The 20,503-nt window shown below is 45.0% G+C and overlaps 1 protein-coding gene across 1 annotated transcript; it reads left to right on the top strand.

Moving 5' to 3' along the window:
• The first annotated feature begins 973 nt into the window (after positions 1-973).
• MYOC (myocilin) lies at positions 974-19,491 on the top strand. The gene is made up of 3 exons (XM_063627358.1): positions 974-1,654; positions 15,523-15,648; positions 18,183-19,491. Exons 1-3 carry the CDS (start codon positions 1,093-1,095, stop codon positions 18,965-18,967), a joined length of 1,473 nt encoding a protein of 490 aa, XP_063483428.1. The 5' UTR covers positions 974-1,092; the 3' UTR covers positions 18,968-19,491.
• Positions 19,492-20,503: the final 1,012 nt, after the last annotated feature.

Below are 20,503 nucleotides of genomic sequence, written 5' to 3'. Positions count from 1 at the left end.
CAAAGTGGTAATAACAGTACCTGTGATTTTGTCATTACCAATAGAAATCACAGACAGTTTATACTACATTACAGTTGTTGCAGATATGTTGTAAGTGAAATATTTATACTCAAAACTACTTTGAAATTAGACCTCCTGCTGGATCTTGTTATTAACGTATTAATAAAACATATGCTTAAAATTTTGACATTTTGATAATTATATTTCATTATCATTTGTTTCCTTTGTAATCTATATTTTATATATTTGAAAACATCTTTCTGAGAAGGGTTCCCCAGATTTCACCATTGAGGTTCATGGCATGCACACACACACAGACACACATATACATGCACACACAGAGTAAGAACTGATTTAGAGGCTAACATTGACATTGGTGCCTGAGATACAAGACTGAAATTAGAAAGTTCTCCCAAAGATACACAGTTGTTTTAAAGCTAGGGGTGAGGGGGGAAATCTGCCGCTTCTATAGGAATGCTCTCCCTGGAGCCTCGTAGGGTGCTGTCCTTGAGTTCTGGCTGTTATTTAAATGTCTCTGTCCCTGCTACATGTCTTAAAGGACTTGTTTGGATCTCCAGTTCCTAGCATAGTGCCTGGCACAGTGCAGGTCCTCAGTTTGCAGAGTGAATGGAAATATAAACTAGAAATATATCCTTGTTGAAATCAGCACACCAGTAGTCCTGGTGTAAGTGTGTGTGTATATGTGTGTGTGTGTGTGTGTGTGTGTGTGTGTGTATAAAACCAGGTGGAGATATAGGAACTATTACCGGGGTGTGGGTGCATAAATTGGGATGTTCTTTTTAAAAAGAAACTGCAAACAGACTTCTGGAAGGTTATTTTCTGAGAATCTTGCTGGCAGCGTGAAGGCAACCCCCCTGTGCCCAGCCCCACCCAGCCTCACGTGACCACCTCTCTCTTCCCCCATGAAGGGCTGGCTCCCCAGTATATATAAACCTCTCTGGAGCTCGGGCATGAGCCAGCAAGGCCACCCATCCAGACACCTCTCAGCACAGCAGAGCTTTCCAGAGGAAGCCTCACCCAACCTCTGCACCAAGGTTCTTCTGTGCACATTGCTGCAGCTTTGGGCCCGAGATGCCAGCTGTCCAGCTGCTGCTTCTGGCCTGCCTGGTGTGGGATGTGGGGGCCAGGACAGCTCAGCTCCGGAAGGCCAATGACCAGAGTGGCCGATGCCAGTATACCTTCAGTGTGGCCAGTCCCAATGAATCCAGCTGCCCAGAGCAGAGCCAGGCCATGTCAGTCATCCATAACCTACAGAGAGACAGCAGCACCCAACGCTTAGACCTGGAGGCCACCAAAGCTCGGCTCAGCTCCCTGGAGAGCCTCCTCCACCAGTTGACCTTGGACCAGGCTGCCAGGCCCCAGGAGACCCAGGAGGGGCTGCAGAGGGAGCTGGGTACCCTGAGGCAGGAGCGGGACCAGCTGGAAACCCAAACCAGAGAGTTGGAGACTGCCTATAGCAACCTCCTCCGAGACAAGTCAGTTCTGGAGGAAGAGAAGAAGCGACTGAGGCAAGAAAATGAGAATCTCGCCAGGAGGTTGGAAAGCAGCAGCCAGGAGGTAGCAAGGCTGAGAAGGGGCCAGTGTCCCCAGACCCGAGACACTGCTCGGGCTGTGCCACCAGGCTCCAGAGAAGGTAAGAATGCAGAGTGGGGGGACTCTGAGTTCAGCAGGTGATATGGCTCATAGTGACCTGCTACAGGTGCTCCAGGCCTCCTGCCTGCCCTTTCTCCCAGAGACTGCACAGCTAGCACAAGACAGATGAATTAAGGAAAGCACAGCGATCACCTTCAAGTATTACTAGTAATTTAGCTCCTGAGAGCTTCATTTAGGTTAGTGGTTCAGAGTTCTTGTGCCCCTCCATGACAGTTTTCACAGTCCATAGCAAAAGGAGAAATAAAAGGACCGGGTGAGATGTGTCTGCATATGAGCAGTAGAAAGTTGTCAACTGTCCCTTTTGAAAAACTATCCTTTTTTGAACCTTTGCTCAGATTGTTATTCGTACCTTTTGGTGTTAAAATGACCTTTATTTATGAAATTACAATAGATTTGGGAAATGATAATAAGTGGTAAGTTTTTGTTTATTTTTAAATGTTCTTCCTTGGCAAAATAAAGAGGTGGCACCTCTCTGTCAGTTTTCTCAATATGTTGTTCTGAAAGTTTTCTTACTCAGTCCAATCTGAAAACCTCTGCTTTTAAGTCACCAAATTCTTGAGATGGCTTTTTTTGAGAGGCTCTTCTGTTCATCCTGGTCCCTTCTTGCCTGAAGGTGAGTCCGTGTGTGTGTGTGTGTGTGTTGGGGGAGGTCTTCTCATTAGCTGGGAAGACGGTATTTGTGTCACTTTTTGTGAAAGTGGGCTCCCAAATATTCCCTGTTGAGGAAGTGTTCTAATCATGAGGAAATAAGCAAGCAAATCCAGTTGTTGGACAATTAGTTTGGACTGGTCAAAGATGTCAGTGTCAAGGAAGAAAGAAAAAAGGGGTGGGGAAGGGCTTATTCTATATTAAAGAGACTAAAGAAATGTGTTAACCAAATGTAGTGCATGAGTCTTGATTGGTGTCTTCATCCAAGGGGGAAAAGGCTATGAGGAACAGGTTTGGGATAACTGAGGCAATTTGACTGCTCATTATTATGTTAGTGTATTAATGTTCAATTTCTTGGTGAGATAATGATACTGTGGTTGTGAAGGATAAAATCTTTGTTCTAAGGAGATACATGCTTAAGTACCCAGCGTGAGGCATCAGGATGTCTGCAATTAGCTCTCAAATGGTTGAAGAAAGACTGCAAATATGTACATAATGAGAGAAAAGACAGGAAAAACAACTGTGGCAAAATATTAATAACTGGTGAATTACAAACTGGTGAATCTAAGTATATGGGGAGCTTATTGTACTATTCTTTCAGTTTTTCTACAGGCCTGAAGAGCTTTAAAATTATGAGGAAATATTTCCTAAAAAAGCCTTCTACATGAAAGGCAAGCTCTTCATAGCTATGGGGTTAGAAAACCTAAGAACCAGAGCCTGGGGATGACCTTGGGCAAGTTATTGAACCCTCTGCATCTTCCTTTCTTGTCCATAACATAACAAAGACAATTCCTGCTGTGAATAATTTTTGTGGGGTTCACATGAAATACCTATAAGACGTAAAGGATTTTTTAAAAATGTTTAGATTGTTAGAATTAGAAGAGATCCAATTCTGAATTTTACAACCAAGGAAAGTGAAGTCCTAAGGTGCTAAGGGGCCAAGGTTGCCCAGCTGGTCAGTGGTAGAGCTTGAGACTTGAACTGGAGACAATTGAAAGAATCATCATTACCAGACGTGTGATGAGGCATTACTTATTTCAGACTGTTAAATGAATGAAGTTACATTCTCAATAAAAACTCCTGCATGTGTGTATGTGGGTGTGGGTGGTGTGTGTGTGTATGTGTGTGTGTGTGTATACAAAAATAGAGGCAATGTTTTGCTTTTTTTTTCTTTTGTGGTCATTTAACAAGTCTTTGGGGATTTATTAGATGTGTTTCCTAATTTTATATTTTTTCTTGATCTTTCCAGCTACTCCACTTTTGAAATAAGGGCAACATCCCATTGTATTGAACACCAAACATGGAAGTTCTTTTCTAGTAGTGGATGGTTTCCATGAGCAGGAAATTACATTAGTACAAGAACGTGGAACTGGAAAGGGACCTAACGAGCAGCTGGTACCACTGGCTGATTTTTGCAGATATGGAAACTGAGGCCCAGAGAGGTTATTCAGGTTGTCCATGGCCATCTACGAGTTAGTGGCAAAGCTCAAATTCTGGCCTCTCCCTCTGAGGTTCAGTGACTTTCTTTCTTTTTTTTGAGACAGAGTTTCACTCTTGTTGCCCAGGCTAGAGTGTAATGGCACGATCTCGGCTCACTGAAACCTCTGCCTCCTGGGTTCAAGCAATTCTCCTACCTCAGCCTCCTAAGTAGCTGGGATTATAGGCATGTGCCACCATGCCTGGCTAATTTTATATTTTTAGTAGAGACAGGGTTTCACCATGTTGGTCAGGCTAGTCTCGAACTCCTGACCTCAGGTGATCTGCCTACCTTGGCCTTCCAAAGCACTGGGATTACAGGTGTGAGCTGTCCCTGCACCTGGCCATGAGGTTCAGTGACTTTCAGGACCTTCAGCTGACCTTTGGTTTATAGACCCTAAAGGTAAAAGACAGAAAGGTACAGGAATGCTTGGAACAAAATATCTGTTTCAAGGTTCCAGATCTAGGGAAAAGGCATTCTGGAGGCTGGAATGTAAGTCTAGGTGTGCTTTTTTGCAGGAGTGGCAAGAACTAGGTGTGGAGGTTTGGTTAGAGAAGCTTAGTGAGGCTGAGTGGACAAAGGTAAGGCCTGAGAAGGCAGCCTTTCTGTATTCCACCTGCAGCTCAAATTGTTACCACCACTTTCTTGATCATGTATTAATAGTTGTTATGTAGAAAAAAATTCCTTATAATCATAGAAATCACTTGTTTATACATACATATAATATGACATATTTTACTACATAACTATTACTACAAAGTTATATATAACTTTTTCTTCTCTGGGGTTATATAAATTTTCACATATATACATATATAAATTTTATGTACATATAATAGTTTTTGAAAAGTAGAAAAAAAAATATAATTGGCCAGGTGTGGTGGCTCACACCTGTAACCTTAGCATTTTGGGAGGCCAAGGTGGGCAGATCACTTGAGGTCAGGAGTTTAAGACCAGCCTGGCCAACGTGGTGTAACCTTGTCTCTACTAAAAATACAAAAATTAGCTGGGTGTGGTGGCGGGCACCTGTAATCCAGTTACACCAGAGGCTGAGGCAGGAGAATTGCTTGAAACTGGGAGGCAGACTTTGCAGTGAGCCAAGATCACGCTACTGCACTCCAGCCTGGGTGACAGAGCGAGACTCCGTCTCAAAAAATATATATATATTACATATAATACATATAAATATATATATAATTATATATATGATTTTATTGTATATATAATGGTTATATATAATTATTATATAATTATATATGATTATATATTATATATATTATATAATATATTTTTTTATATTTTATATTATATATAAAATATAAAATAATATATATTATATATTATATAAAAATATATATATTTATATATAATATATAATATATTATATATGTATTATATATAATATATATTATATATATCTATTATAATCATATATAATTGTATATATAAAAATTATATATAATTATATATAATTTTATTTTATATATAATAAAATTATATATATAATTTTATTTTATATATAATAAAATTATATATATAATTTACCAGAAGATAAATTAGAGTTGGTTATTACCATCACAAGAGAAGGCCTGCTTTGTTTGTTATTTAGCCCCTGCTTTGGACTGGTCTCCTGTTGAACAGAGCCTGGAAGAGGGCTTGTGTGCAGTTGGTTTATATGGACCATGATCCTAGAGAAGAGAAGTTGAGACAGGGGAAAGTGAGACAGGGGAGGCAGGAAAGCCACAAAGTGGGGGCCTTCTCAAGCTGATCACCACAGTGGGCAATGGAGGCTCCATCCCATCAAGCCCTTCAGAGGGGCTATGTAGACTGCAACAGAAGAGGGGAGTGTTTACCCATGGATCTGATACCCTCTTGGCCAAGGGCTATCCCATGGAGTATATTGCAATTCCATGATACTCGGATGTGGGCACGAGGTTTGTTCTTGCAGACTGATTTTTTTTTTTTTTAAGATGGAGTCTTTCTCTGTCCCCCAGGCTGGAGTGCGGTGGCACAATCTTGGCTCACTGCAACCTCCGCCTCCTGGGTTCAAGCAATTCTCCTGTCTCAGCCTCCCGAGTAGCTGGGATTACAGGTGCACACTACCACACCCATCTAACTTTTTTTTTTTTTTTTTTTTTTCAGTACAGACAGGGTTTCACCATGTTGGCCAGGCTGGTCTTGAACTCCTGACCTCAAGTATCCACCCATCTTGACCTCCCAAAGTGCTGGGATTACAGGCATGAGCCACAGTGCCTGGCCTGTTCCTGTAGACTTTCTATGCAGAAAGTCAGAGAAGCTGTGCCACGGTGGCTGAGGCGAGGTCCCCGCAGGTGATACCTGCAAGAGGCAGGTTGCCTCAGCAATGACTGCAAAAAGGTGGGCAGGATGTGAGTGGAGGGTGGAGGGGAGAAACCTGAGGTGTTCAGCACAAGTGCTGCAGATTCCCTTTCCTCACCTAGAATAGGATGGGGATGATAATCCCTCATGGGAGTCATCATGCAAATTAGCAGTCACACAGAGAAGCACCCAGTGCAGTGTGGAGCAGTGGCCACCCAGTGAATAAAATATAACTAGAAAGGCTTCTTTTACTTGAGTTCCACTATTCCTTTTTTTTTTTTTGAAACGGAGTCTTGCTCTGTCGCCCAGGCTGGAGTGCAGTGGCGCAATCTGGGCTCACTGCAAGCTCCGCCTCCCGGGTTCACGCCATTCTCCTGCCTCAGCCTCTCCGAGTAGCTGGGACTACAGGCGCCCACCACCACGCCTGGCTGATGTTTTGTATTTTTAGTGGAGACGGGGTTTTACCGTGGTCTCGATCTCCTGACCTCGTGATCCGCCTGCCTCGGCCTCCCAAAGTGCTGGGATTACAAGCGTGAGCCACCACGCCCGGCCTTTTTTTTTTTTTTTTTTTTTTTTTTTTTGAAGATGGAGTCTTGCACTATCACCAGGCTGGAGTGCAGTGGCGTGGTCTCGGCTCACTGCAACCTCCACCTTCTGGGTTCAAGCGATTCTCCTGCCTCAGCCTCCCAAGTAGCTGGGATTACAGGCACGTACCACCATGCCCAGCTAATTTTTGCATTTTTAGTGGAGATGGGGTTTCACCATGTTGGCCAGGCTGGTCTTGAACTCCTGACCTCGTGATCCACCCACCTCAGCCTCCCAAAGTGCTGGGATTACAGGCATGAGCCACCCGCACCTGGCCAGAGTTCCACTATTGTTTTAAAGCATCATTCAATAATCAATATGTCAACATGTGCATAACATTTTAATAACATGCATTGATTCTAGAGACAGTACAAGTTAGAGCAGTACTCAGGACAATAGTCTATTAGCTAGTCTTCACTTTCCTAAGATGTTTCTGACAACCTGTAATTAGGCATAGCTTGTTTTACTTCATTCCTTTCATTTATGTAATATGGACTGAACTTTTCAGTGATAGAAAATATCTATGAAAATTATTACAATGCCTATGTCTATAGGCAAACGAGTTAATAAATTCAGTTTCCAGGTTGAGGTCTCTAAAATGCAAGTCTATAAAGAAGTGAGGGCAGAGAACACAGAACATTTCCAGAATTTTATAATAGATATGAACCTTTAAACAACAGAAGGACTGAATTTAAACATTTTTAAAAACCTAGAAAAAAAACAGCTGGGCACAGTGGCTCACGCCTGTAATCCAAGCACTTTCGGAGGCTGAGGCAGGTGGATCATGAGGTCAAGAGTTCGAGACCAGCCTGGCCAGTATGGTAAAACCCTGTCTCTACCAAAAATACAAAAATTAGCCAGGTGTGGTGGCAGGAACCTGTAGTCCCAGCTACTCAGGAGGCTGAGGCAGAATAATCGCTTGAACCCAGGAGGCAAAGGTTGCAATGAGCTGAGATCATGCCACTGTACTCCAGCCTGGGTGACAGAGCAAGACTCTGTCTCAAAAAAAAAAAAAAAAAAAAAAAAAAAAAAAAAACCTAAAAAATACTAACTATCTGACACAGTACAGTCCTTAATATTTTCACAATCTCTTTTTGGTTTTCCTCCACATTCACAATGAAATGTTAGTGATTTTAAAACATTCCAGAGAAATTTTAGTGTTGACACATCTTTATGGAGGGCCATTTCATTTATAGTTACTTATGTAATCATCCAAACAACTCAGCTCAGAATACTGGGGCTCAGAGAGGTGGAGTCATTTACCCAAAGTCACACAGCTGGGACCTGGCAGAGCTGAACTAGGAGCTATGACTTCCGGCTTAGGTCCAGGCCCCTTTATGAGATTGCTTCCCTGCCTTTGGGTCTTGCATCCTCTATTCTGGGCTTCTATCCTCATGCCAGATGGCTCTATTCCTGGAGGCTGACCATTGCCAGATGCTCCTGGCTGACATGACCTAGAAGAAGCCAGCAGGCTCATAATTTAACCATCGCCCCTGCCAACTGGGAACTGGCCTTGCAGTCATCCTGGAAGCCATTCCCTGACATTTTGTTTTCTTGCAGTTCGTGTTTATTCCAGCTAATGCACATAAGGAGTGGTTCCTCCAAGGAACAATCTGAAGGGCTCCTTGCTCAGAGCCGTAAGGGCCATGGTGGGATCCGGCAGGGAACTTGGCACCAGCCAGGCACTTTTGCTGCCTCTTCTTTGCCAGTGAGGGTGGAAGAATTGATAAGAGGATTGAGTGCACAGCCCAGGAGCTGAGAGTTTACAGGGCAACCCACTGGGACCTGAGCTCAGCCCCAGGAGTGGGTCACCCCACAAAGTGCTGAGCAGCATCTTTGAGACTCTTCTAAAGCCTCCAGGAGCAATCTGGGTCCAGTCGGGAGATAGAAATCACACAGTGGGTTAAGCTAGGGAAGTTTACTTTAAAGAATTACTGTGATGAAAGAGCAACTATAGATAGAAGTGAACTCCATAGGCACCTAGGGCTGAGTGAGGGTGCCGGACAAGCTTGGAAGGGGAAGGTGAGGTTCAGCACATCAGCTAGCAGAGAAGGTGGCTAGTGTGTGCAGGCCTCAGCTGGTCTGCAGCTGCAATAGGCCGCCTCCCAGTGCAGGTGAGGAGGGCAACCTGCAACGTGTGGCATGGGCATGGTGAGAGTCAGGGCAGGCATAGGCAGAAGGCCTCCAGAGCACTGGGGTCCCTGTGCAGGGACTCTGGGTTCCTTGTTGGGAGGGCTGTGGAAAGGTTATGGCCAGGCTGTGGCTGTCAGGTCATAGAATAACTTCGCTCTGGGTCCTTGGCTGGGGCAGGACTCCACCAAATGTCCTCACAGTCGTACCGCCTATGGACGCAGTACAGGAAAACAGCAGACCTTCTTCCTCCCACGATGTCCCTCCAGCGCCCTCTACTGAGATAGTTCAACATCGCACTCACTTCAAAGCTCTTGTTCTTCAGACAGCATACATGGAAGGGTGCATTCAGCTCTGAGAGGCAATACGTTTATAACTGGCACACCTCCTCAGCACAGGATAGAAGACTTCACAGCTGCCGTAGCCTTGGAAGACATAGGTTCAAGTCCCAGCCACACCACTTAGCTGTGTGACCTTGGGCACGTTACTTAACCTCTCTGAACCTCGGTTTCCTCATTTGCAAAGGGGATATTAATGTTCACTTTCAGGACCATTATTTGAAAGTAGTGAGTAGCAAGCACCCAGCACAGTACTGGCTCATAAGAGACACTTAATAAGTAGTAGCGATAGTTCAACTTTATTGGGCGCTGTCTGCAGTCCTAAAGCCTTTCTCTATTTCTCTGAAACTTTGAAGGCACCAGATCACATTTAAAAATTACATAAAAATTACTTGAAATGGGTAAAGAGCTATAAATGCCGACAAACCATCTTGCTTCACACACACACACACACACACACACACACACAAGCTGTTTTTTAGTGTTGCAAAGCCAGTACATACTTTAGCTATCCACAAGGAAGTCATCTGTGAAAATGCCTGACTTTTTTGGGTTTCACTTTCTTCCTTCCCTCTGTAGCAAAAGGGGCATTTCTTTCTTAATTTTCTCCCCACTGACTGGTAGGTATGTATACCCCTACTTTTCTTAGTATATGTCTTTTCTCAGTAAGTTGCTAAATTAAATAACAGCATAAAATACATCATTTTGTATGTGTAAAGGGGCCAGATGCAGGGGAGGGGTGGCTCGCCTGAATTTAATATTTTTTTAAAAACCTAAAAAAAAAAGCCCTAAAAATTTTAATGATCTGTGACAATACAGCCCTTAATATTTTCATAATCTCTTTTTGGTTTTCTTCCACATTCAGAATGAAATGTTAGTGATTTTGAAGCATTCCAGAGAAATTTTAGTATTGACACATTTATTAAGGGACTCTCACATGTCAACTGTGGGTGGCATAGCTGAAGTGCAGGGACAGGGGTGGGGCAGTCCTCCAGACTTTTTGTACAGATGGCATGCAGTATTTCTCTTGCCTCACATTGCCTGAAACCAACTCCTTTTTTCTTTTTTTTTTTTTATTTATTTGAGACAGAGCCTCTCTGTCACCCAGGCTGGAGTCCAATGGCATGATCTCAGCTCACTGCAACCTTTGCCTCCCAGGTTCAAACGATCCTCCTGACTTAGCCTCTCTAGTTGCTGGGATTACAGGCATGTACCTCTATGCCCGGCTAAGTTTTGTATTTTTAATAGAGACAGGGTTTCAGCATGTTGGTCAGGCTGGTCTCGAACTCCTGACCTCATGATCCACCCGCCTCAGCCTCCCAAAGTGCTGGAATTACAGGTGTGAGCCACCACGCCCAGCAACTCTTATATTCTGAGAGTTGAGACAATGAAAGAAAAGAAATTTGAATTGTCCTGAGGCAGAGTCTGCAGTGATCCAAGAAAAGATACAGATGAAAGGAAACCAGCTGAATTCAAGGAACTTGCTTAATGCCCTGATTTTGAAAAATTGTCCTGGCAAAACTTTGCCACATCGAATGAGCCTCTGCACATTGCAGGAGGTTGGGGGGGCCAGGCAGTGGTGGGCTGCTCCTAACAGCCTGGGTGTGTGTTTTGGGCCTAAGAGAGAAGGCATGGCAATGGGCAAGGCAGCAGCAGAGAGGGAAGTTACAGATGGTTCTGCCACCCTGTGTACAGGAAGGGGGTCACTCTCTCTTACCTCTCCCTGGCAGCACAGAAGAACAGGGAACCTCAGACACCCTGTCCCTCTCCCCCATGGGCAGTACCAAGTCCCTGCCAGAGGTGTGTGGTGCCCGCACAGGGGGAGAAGGGAAGCAGCTGGTACTGGCCTCAGGTCGATCTAAGGAAACTCCATTTGACCTAGTGAATCAGTCCCTGGCCTGGATACTCTCCTAGGCCAATGCAACCTTTAGAATGAAGAACAAAGGGGTTTCCTCACCCCTGCACAACCTCAGATAGGGAGGAGGAGAGGCAGGGAATGAAATAAAGTTTCCAGGACTCTCCAGGAGCCATTCAGATTGTCCAAGAAACTGGTTTCCACAGCAGCCTGGAATAAACCCATTTTCCTTCTCGGCTATGAGGACTTTGCCAGATTATGATTTCCTTAAGGGCATGGACCAATTGTGTCTTTTTTTTTTTTTTTTTTTTTTTAACATAGACTAGCCTATTAGACAAACTGGTGTCTTAGACACCTTTTTTCTTGAGCATCTAGCACGGCCTTACACTCAATAGGTGCTCCAGTGATGTGACTAAAAGGATGGATAAATAGCTCTGTGGATTTGAGGCTAGGGATCATGAAGGCCTGCCATGTCCCTGCGGGTACTCCCAATTGCCCCTGGAGTTTGGAATGCACATTGAGGATGTCCTCAGTTACTATACATTTTGGCTTATGAGTCTTTTTTTTAATTTTTTTAAGACAGGGTCTCACTCTGTCATCCAGGCTGTAGTGCGGTGGCATGATCATGGCTCACTGCAGCCTTGCCCTCTTAGACTCAAGAGTCATCCTCCTGCCTCAGCCTCCCGAGTAGCTGAGACCACAGGCTGCACCACCACATCCACCTACCTTTTTAATTTTTTGTAAAGATAGGGTCTCGCTATGTTGCCCAGCCTGGTCCCAAACTCTTGGCCTCATTTAAGCCTGCCACTTCGGCCTCCCAAAGTGCTGGGTTTGCAGGCATGAGCCACTGCGCCTGGCCAGCTTATGGGTTTTAACTACTTACATGGTGCACTCTAGACTGAGGGATATCCCAGGGATGGAGGACCCACCCATCTCCAGGGCATTAACACTTTTAGGGAGGCTAACAACTGCAGCCACACAGAGGCAGGGGTGGAGAGGAGAGAAGGGTAGCTGGGATCAGGGGCAGGCAGCTGCAGCAGCTACTGAGCTGGTTCACTGTGGGCAGCACGGCTGTCTGGCCCAGCCTGCACCTGAGAGCTAGCTGAATGTTTTCTTCACCTCCTTCCAGGGAGAAATTTTTTCCAGTACTATAATTTGTTGAAGCTGAACCCCAGCAACTCAAACAAGGTACTCTGATTCTGGAGATGTGAAAATGTAAAATAATGTGTGGCTTTGATGAAAGGTGGTACAACCAGAGGACTAAGACTTCTGTGGTGATCCTCTCTGCCTGAAATCTAAATTTAGGAGAGCTGAGCAAACAAATGATCAAAGGCAGAACATGTCTTCCTGACCCTCTCAGCTGTGTAGGCGCCCTGGCCTCAGGGGATGCACTGACTTTCCTCCCACTGTCCTGAACACCTGAGAATCCTGAGTGGGGAACAAGTTGCTCAAAGGGCAGAGAAGTGACTCAGAGGTTCAGCAAGAGAAAAGCCCAGTGTATTAAGCATGTCTTTTTATTCTGATGCTTTGCTGTCTGGGCCTTGCAAACATGAGAGGAACTGCCCCTCCCAGGGGTAGCCAGTTCCTACACTTAGCAAAGGACTCGCCTGGGAGCACAGCTTTCATATGCAAACCAACCAATCCAGAGCCCACACCCTGTGACCACCTCCATCTGGCTGAAACTCAAGGCCACTGTCCCCCTTACCTAATCACCCAGGGCCTGGTACCAGACAATAAGAGATAACTCCTGTGACCCCAGAGCCTGCTGAAATTATTCAAACTCCCCAATCCTAAACCTGCTTACCCTGCCTCCCCTTTCTTTCCTTCCCATGGAAAGAATAAAGGCGCTTTCCCACATTTTCCCCTGGCGCCCTCTTCTGGAGCAACCCTGGTGCTTCCCCAGGTGGCCTCCTGGGCTTAGTGTGCCCCCTTCCTCTTGGGATCTGTGAGTACAACAACTTGTAAAGATAATTTTTTTTTAGAAGAGTTTTATGTTCACTGAAAAATTGAGAGAAAAGTACAAAAGTTCCCAGATACTACCGGCCCCCACACATGCACAGGCATTCCCCGATTATCATCATCTCCCGGCACAGCAGTTGTTACAACTGATGAACCTGCATCAGCAGGCACATCACCCAAGGTCCACAGTTTAAATTAGGGTTCATTTTTGGTGTTGCGCCTTCTATGGGTTTGGATAAATGCATAGTGACATGTGTCCACCATTATAGTATCATACACAGTATTCATTGCCCTAAAAATCGTCTGTGCCTCACCTAGTCATCCCTTCCTCACCCAACAACTGCTCATCTTTTTACCATATCCATAATTTTGCTTTAACTTGCTTTTCAGTGACAATTGCCTCCTGGGATGTTGGCCTTGCCATACCTGAATAATCATCAAACCTGCATTTTATTTGTTTTTATGTGTATGTGTTAGGTTTTTTGGGAGGTTGGAGGGGAGGACGGGGTCTCACTCTACACCAGGGCTGGAGTGCAGTGGTGCAATCACTGTTCACCACAGCCTTGACCTCTCGGGCTCAAGGGATCCTCCCGCCTCAGCCTCCCAAGTAGCTGCCTGCAGGTACACATCACCACACAGGGCTAACTTTTTGTATTTTTTGTAGAGATGGGGTTTTGCCATGTTGCCCAGGTTTGTCTTGAATTCCTAGGCTCCAGCAATCTGTCTACCTTGGCTTCCCAAAGTGCTGGGATTACAGGTGTGAGCCACCGTGCCTGGCCAAACTGCATTATAAAACAGCCAAGCCTATTCCTTGTGACTATTACCTCATCCTTGTATTCAAGAACTGCTGTAAGATCATAAGCCTAAGCAAGAGTAGAGACACGTAGCATACCATGATCACTTACTGTCTAACCAGTGCTGCCCACCCGCTTCCCTTCTGTATGGCTTACCGCCCCCACCCCAAACTCCTATAGGAACTCTGCACACACTCCCTCTCCATTATGCAAAACTGGTCTCAGAAAGGAATCAGGCAGAATATTTCTACTGAAAGTATAAAGCTTAATATGTTACTTTTTACAAGAATATTTGCATATAACAAGGGAAAAAACCTTAAGTCATGCAGTAAATTTTTATCTTTTTTTTTTTTTTTTTTTTTTTAAGAGGAGTCTCCCTATGTTGCCCAAGCTGGTCTTGAACACCTGGTCTTAAGTGCTCCTCCTGTCTTGGCCTCCCAAAATGCTGGGATTACAGACATGAGCCACAATTAAATGCTTTTTTTTTTTTCTTGAGACAGAGTCTTGCTATGTTGCCCAGACTGGAGTATAGTTGCACAATCCCAACTCCCTGCAACCTCTGCCTCCTGGGATCAAGTGATCCTCAGCCTCCTGAGTATCTGGAACTATAGGCATGTGCCACCACACCCGGCTAATTCTTATATTTTTAGTAGAGACGGAATTTCGCCACGTTAGCCAGGCTAGTCTTGAACTCCTGGCCTCAAGTGATCCGCTTGCCTCGGCCTCCCAAAGCGCTGGGATTTCAGGCATGAGCCACTGTGCCCGGTCTCTTTTTTTGTGTGTGTGTGTGTGTGTGTGTGTGTGTGTGAGACCGGGCCTTGCTCTGTTACCCAAGCTGGAGTGCAGTGGCAGGATCATAGCTCACTGTAGCCTTGAACTTCTGGGCTCAAGCAATCCTCCCACATCAGCCTCCCAAGTACGCAGGACTGCAGATGCTTACCACCACGCCCAGCTAATTTTTCGTGAATTTTTAATTGTTGAAATTCAGACATCTAAGAAGATGCTGAGGACTGTCTCCATATTCCTGAAATTACAACTCTCCTATTCACAACTCAGCCCTTCTAGTGGAATTAAAATATTTGATTTTGAATACCCTACTCTAAGGTAGGCACATTGCCCTGCAATTTATTATTTATGAGGTTTTTAATTATGGAATTGTTCAAATATTCACAAAAGTAGAGAGACTACAATGAACTCCAACGTAGCCATCACTCAGGCCCAACTGTTATCAGCACAGTCCAATCATGTTTTATCTTCCCTTCTCTGATCCCCACCCCATCCCCAGTCCTTATCTAAAACCAAATCTCAAACACCGTATCTTTAGGAGCCTATTTATTTAGTTAGTTAGTTTTGAAACAGAGTTTCTTTCTTGTTGCCCAAGCTGGAGTGCAATAGTGCAGTCTCAGCTCACTGCAATCTCCCCCTCCTGGGTTCAAGCAATTTTCCTGCCTCAGTCTCCCAAGAAGCTGGGATTATAGGCACCTGCCACCACACCCAGCTAATTTTTTTGTATTTTTAGCAAAGACAGGGTTTCACCATTTTGGCCAGGCTGGTCTCGAACTCCTGACCTCAGGTGATCCGCCTGCCTTGGCCTCTCAAAGTGCTGGGATTATAGGCATGAGCTACCACGCCTGGCAGCAGGCTATTTAAATGTCATCCTCAACATAGTCAATCCTTGGGCCATTTTTTCTTACAGTAAAATTTTGTCTCTTTCTTTTAATGCAGTTTCTACATGGAATTTGGACACTTTGGCCTTCCAGGAACTGAAGTCCGAGCTAACTGAAGTTCCTGCTTCCCGAATTTTGAAGGAGAGCCCATCTGGCTATCTCAGGAGTGGAGAGGGAGACAACGGTATGAAGTTAGGTTTCTTCCCTTTTGTGCCCACATGGTCTTTATTCATGTCTAGTGCTGTGTTCAGAGAATCAGTATAGGGTAATTGCCCACCCAAGGGGGAAACTAACTTCCCTGGGAGCAGAGGGAGGGGAGGAGAGGAGGAACAGAACTCTCTCTCTCTCTGTTCCCTTGTCGGAGCAGGTCTGTAGGAGTCAGCCTTTCCCTAACAAAGCCCTCTATCCTATCACCCACACTTGGGAGGCTGTGCTGGGCTGCACGGGGCAAGATGAGAGATGTGTTGATTTCATCCATTTGATTGTCATGTAGAATTAGGTATACTTGAGAAGTTACATTTTTCAGTAGTGCCTTCATATCTTTATTTTAGGGACAGGTATACACCAAGCACCATCTCAGCCACAATCTGTTACTAATGGTATGTTTTCTGAACTTTGGCCACTTAGGAAAAGTACAGTTTGGCTCTCTCCAAGGTGTTCCCTGAAAGTCCAACTTTATGACTGATACTGTGATTTCCAGAAACTTTGACTATCCTTGTTACTGACAATGATTACTAGCACTGAAGGGCATGCATGCAAGTAGGGGATATGAAATATTTAAAACACGGTTCTCTAAGATATGAGCAGCAAAGTGTTTCTCCTTCTATGAGGGAACCAAAGGTGCCATTAAAAGTAGAGAAATCTGGACCAGGCTTGGTGGCTCAAGCCTGTAATCCCAGCACTTTGGGAGGCTGAAGCGGGCGGATCACTTGAGGTCAGGAGTTCAAGACCAGCCTGGCCAACATGGTGAAACACTGTCTCTACTAAAAATACAAAAATTAGCCAGGCGTGGTGGCAGTCACCTGTAATCCCAGCTACTTGGGAGGCTGAGGCAGGAAAATTGCTTGAACCCAGGAGGCAGAGGTTTCAGTGAGCCGAGATCACGCCACTGCCCTCCAGCCTGGGCGACAGAGTGAGACTCTGTTTCAAAAAAAAAAAAAAAAAAAAAAAAAAAAATTCAGACATCCGTTGTGATTCTGATAACTCTAAATTTTCAACCATCTCTTCACTACATTTAAAAAATTATTTTCTTAACCAAATTAGCCAGGTGTGGTAGCAGGCACCTGTAGTCCCAGCAACTCAGGAGGCTGAGATGGGAGGGGTGCTTGAGCATGGGAGGTCGAGGCTGCAGTGCACTGTGATTGCACCACTGCACTCCAGCCTAGGTAACAGTGTAAGACCCTGTCTCAAAAAATAATTATTTTCATGTTTATTATATTAAAATGATGTATGAAATATGTGACTCATCAGATAGGGCTTGAAAAACTTTGTTGTATGGAGATTATTCTTATAAGTTGATTTTTCTCTCTCCTATCTTATAGTAATGAAATAAACCAGGCATGGAAGTCACAATAAGTAATACAATGAACACCCATGAGTCCCTGCCCAGCTTAAGTAGAATATTACAAATGCAGTTGAAGCCCTCTGTGCAACTTTCGTCCTTACAACTGATACTGAGTGAATTGTACTTTAAATATTTTATAGCTGCCACTCCCATGCATGCCCCTCAGTGATAACAATAATTGTCAATAACATGAAACACAGATTGATCACATAGCATTTACCATATATTTACTCTATACCAAGCACTTAACATATATAATTACATTTAAAATTTACAACAGCCGGCCGGGCGCGGTGGCTCACGCTTGTAATCCCAGCACTTTGGGAGGCCGAGGAGGGCGGATCGCGAGGTCAGGAGATCGAGACCACGGTGAAACCTCGTCTCTACTAAAAATACAAAAAATTAGCCAGGCGTGGTGGTGGGCGCCTGTAGTCCCGGCTACTCGGAGAGGCTGAGGCAGGACAATGGCGTGAACCCGGGAGGCGGAGCTTGCAGTGAGCCGAGATCGCGCCACTGCACTCCAGCCTGGGTGACAGAGCGAGACTCCATCTCAAAAAAAAAAAAAAAAAAAAATTTACAACAGCCCTACTACCCAAAACACTATTAGTATCCCCTTTTACAAATGTGATAACTGAGGCGTAGAGAGCTAAGTAACTTACTGAAAATCACACAGCCAGTGGGTGGCAGAGCCTAGCTTTATTTTTATTTTTATTTTATTTTTTTTGAGGTGGATTCTCGCTCTGTCACCCGGGTTGGAGTGCAGTGGCGCGATCCCGGCTCACTGCAAGCTCCGCCTCCCAGGTTCACGCGATTCTCCTGCCTCAGCCTCCCCAGTAGCTGGGACTACAGGCGCCTGCCACCACTGCTGGCTAATTTTTTTTTTTTTTATTTTTAGTAGAGATGGGGTTTCACCATGTTAGCTAGGATGGTCTCGATCTCCTGACCTCGTGATCCGCCCGCCTCGGCCTCCCGAAGTGCTGGGATTACAGGCTTGAGCCACTGCGCCCAGCCCCAGAGCCTACCTTTAAACCCAGATGATTTGTCTCCAGGGCTCTCACATCTGCTGGCTCTGCCAAGCTTCTGCATGATCATTGTCTGCGTTTGGAAAGATTATGGATTAAGTGGTGCTTCATTTTCTTTTCTGAATTTACCAGGATGTGGAGAACTAGTTTGGGTAGGAGAGCCTCTCACGCTGAGAACAGCAGAAACAATTACTGGCAAGTATGGTGTGTGGATGAGAGACCCCAAGCCCACCTACCCCTACACCCAGGAGACCACGTGGAGAATCGACACAGTTGGCACAGACGTCCGCCAGGTTTTTGAGTATGACCTCATCAGCCAGTTTATGCAGGGCTACCCTTCTAAGGTTCACATACTGCCTAGGCCACTGGAAAGCACGGGTGCTGTGGTGTACTCGGGGAGCCTCTATTTCCAGGGCGCTGAGTCTAGAACTGTCGTAAGATATGAGCTGAATACCGAGACAGTGAAGGCTGAGAAGGAAATCCCTGGAGCTGGCTACCATGGACAGTTCCCATATTCTTGGGGTGGCTACACAGACATTGACTTGGCTGTGGATGAAGCAGGCCTCTGGGTCATTTACAGCACCGATGACGCCAAAGGTGCCATTGTCCTCTCCAAACTGAACCCAGAGAATCTGGAACTCGAACAAACCTGGGAGACAAACATCCGTAAGCAGTCAGTCGCCAATGCCTTCATCATCTGTGGCACCTTGTACACCGTCAGCAGCTACTCCTCAGCAGATGCTACCATCAACTTTGCTTATGACACAGGCACAGGTATCAGCAAGACCCTGACCATCCCATTCAAGAACCGCTACAAGTACAGCAGCATGATTGACTACAACCCCCTGGAGAAGAAGCTCTTTGCCTGGGACAACTTGAACATGGTCACTTATGACATCAAGCTCTCCAAGATGTGAAAAGCCTCCAGGCTGTACAGGCAATGGCAGAAGGAGATGCTCAGGGCTCTTGGGGGGAGCAGGCTGAAGGGAGAGCCAGCCAGCCAGGGCCCAGGCAGCTTTGACTGCTTTCCAAGTTTTCGTTAATCCAGAAGGATGAACATAGTCACCATCTGACTATGCAGGAATTGTAGTCTGAGGGTGTAGACAATTTCATATAATAAATATCCTTTATCTCCTGTCAGCATGTATGAGATGTTTAATGACATAGTTCAAGTTTTCTTGTGATTTGGGGCAAAAGCTATAAGGCGTAATAGTTTCTTCCTGAAAACCATTGCTCTTGCATGTTACATGGTTACCACAAGCCACAATAAAAAGCATAACTTCTAAAGGAAGCAGAATAGCTCCTCTGGCCAGCATCGAATATAAGTAAGATGCATTTACTACAATTGGCTTCTAATGCTTCAGATAGAATACAGTTGGGTCTCACATAACCCTTTGCATTGTGAAATAAAATTTTCTTACCCAACGTTCTCTTCCTTGAACTTAGTGGGAATCTTTGCTTAAGAGAAGGGTATAGATTCCAACCATCAGGTAATTCCTTCAGGTTGAGAGATGTGATTGCAGGATGTTAAAGGTGGTGTGTGTGTGTAACTGAGAGGCTTATGCCTGGTTTTGAGGTGTTGCCCAGGATGACACCAAGCAAATAGCAGCATCCACACCTTCCCATCTCCATTTGCTAGTGCTCTTGGCACTACGAGAGCAATCTTTCCATCTCTCCCCTGAACCCACCCTCTATTCACCCTAACTCCACTTCAGTTTGTTTTTGATTTTTTTTTTTTTTTTGAGATGGAGTCTCACTCTGTCACCCAGGCTGGAGTGCAGTGGCGTGATCTCGGCTCACTGAAAGTTCCACCTCCCAGGTTCACACCATTCTCCTGCCTCAGCCTCCCAAGTAGCTGGGACTACAGGTGCCCACCACCACCCCTAGCTAATTTTTTTTTTTTAATTTTTCAGTAGAGATGGGGTTTCACCATGTTAGCCAGGATGGTCTCCATCTCCTGACCTCGTGATCCACCTGCCTCAGCCTCCCAAAGTGCTGGGATTACAGGCATGAACCACTGCGCCCGGCCCCTCCACTTCAGTTTTTATCTGTCATCAGGGATATGAATTTTATAAGCCACAACCTCAGGTGGAGAAACCTTATAGCATTGTTTTGTTCTTCCAACTCTTAAAACTGCAGTAAAATATAACAAAATTTACCATCCCAGGATTTATAAGGGCACAGTTTAGTAGTGTTAAACACATTCATATTATTGGTCAACCATCACGACCATCCATCTCCAGGGGAAAAGAAAAGTCAGGCCTGGTGCAGTGACTTTACGGTTATTAATACATCCATTAATAACTCCATTATCCTCCCAGCCCTTATAGCAATATTATTTTCTAAATTTTTTTGTAGAGACAGGATTGTACTATGTTGCCCAGCTTGTCTCAAACTCCTGGCCTCAAGTAGTCCTCCCACCTCGGCCTCCAAAGTGCTGGGATTACAGGCAT

Source organism: Symphalangus syndactylus, chromosome 12, assembly GCF_028878055.3.
Source record: "Symphalangus syndactylus isolate Jambi chromosome 12, NHGRI_mSymSyn1-v2.1_pri, whole genome shotgun sequence".
Classification (NCBI taxonomy): Eukaryota; Metazoa; Chordata; class Mammalia; order Primates; family Hylobatidae; genus Symphalangus; species Symphalangus syndactylus.
The sequence above is the reverse complement of the archived record's forward strand: the minus strand, read 5'-3'. Positions and strand labels throughout refer to the sequence as shown.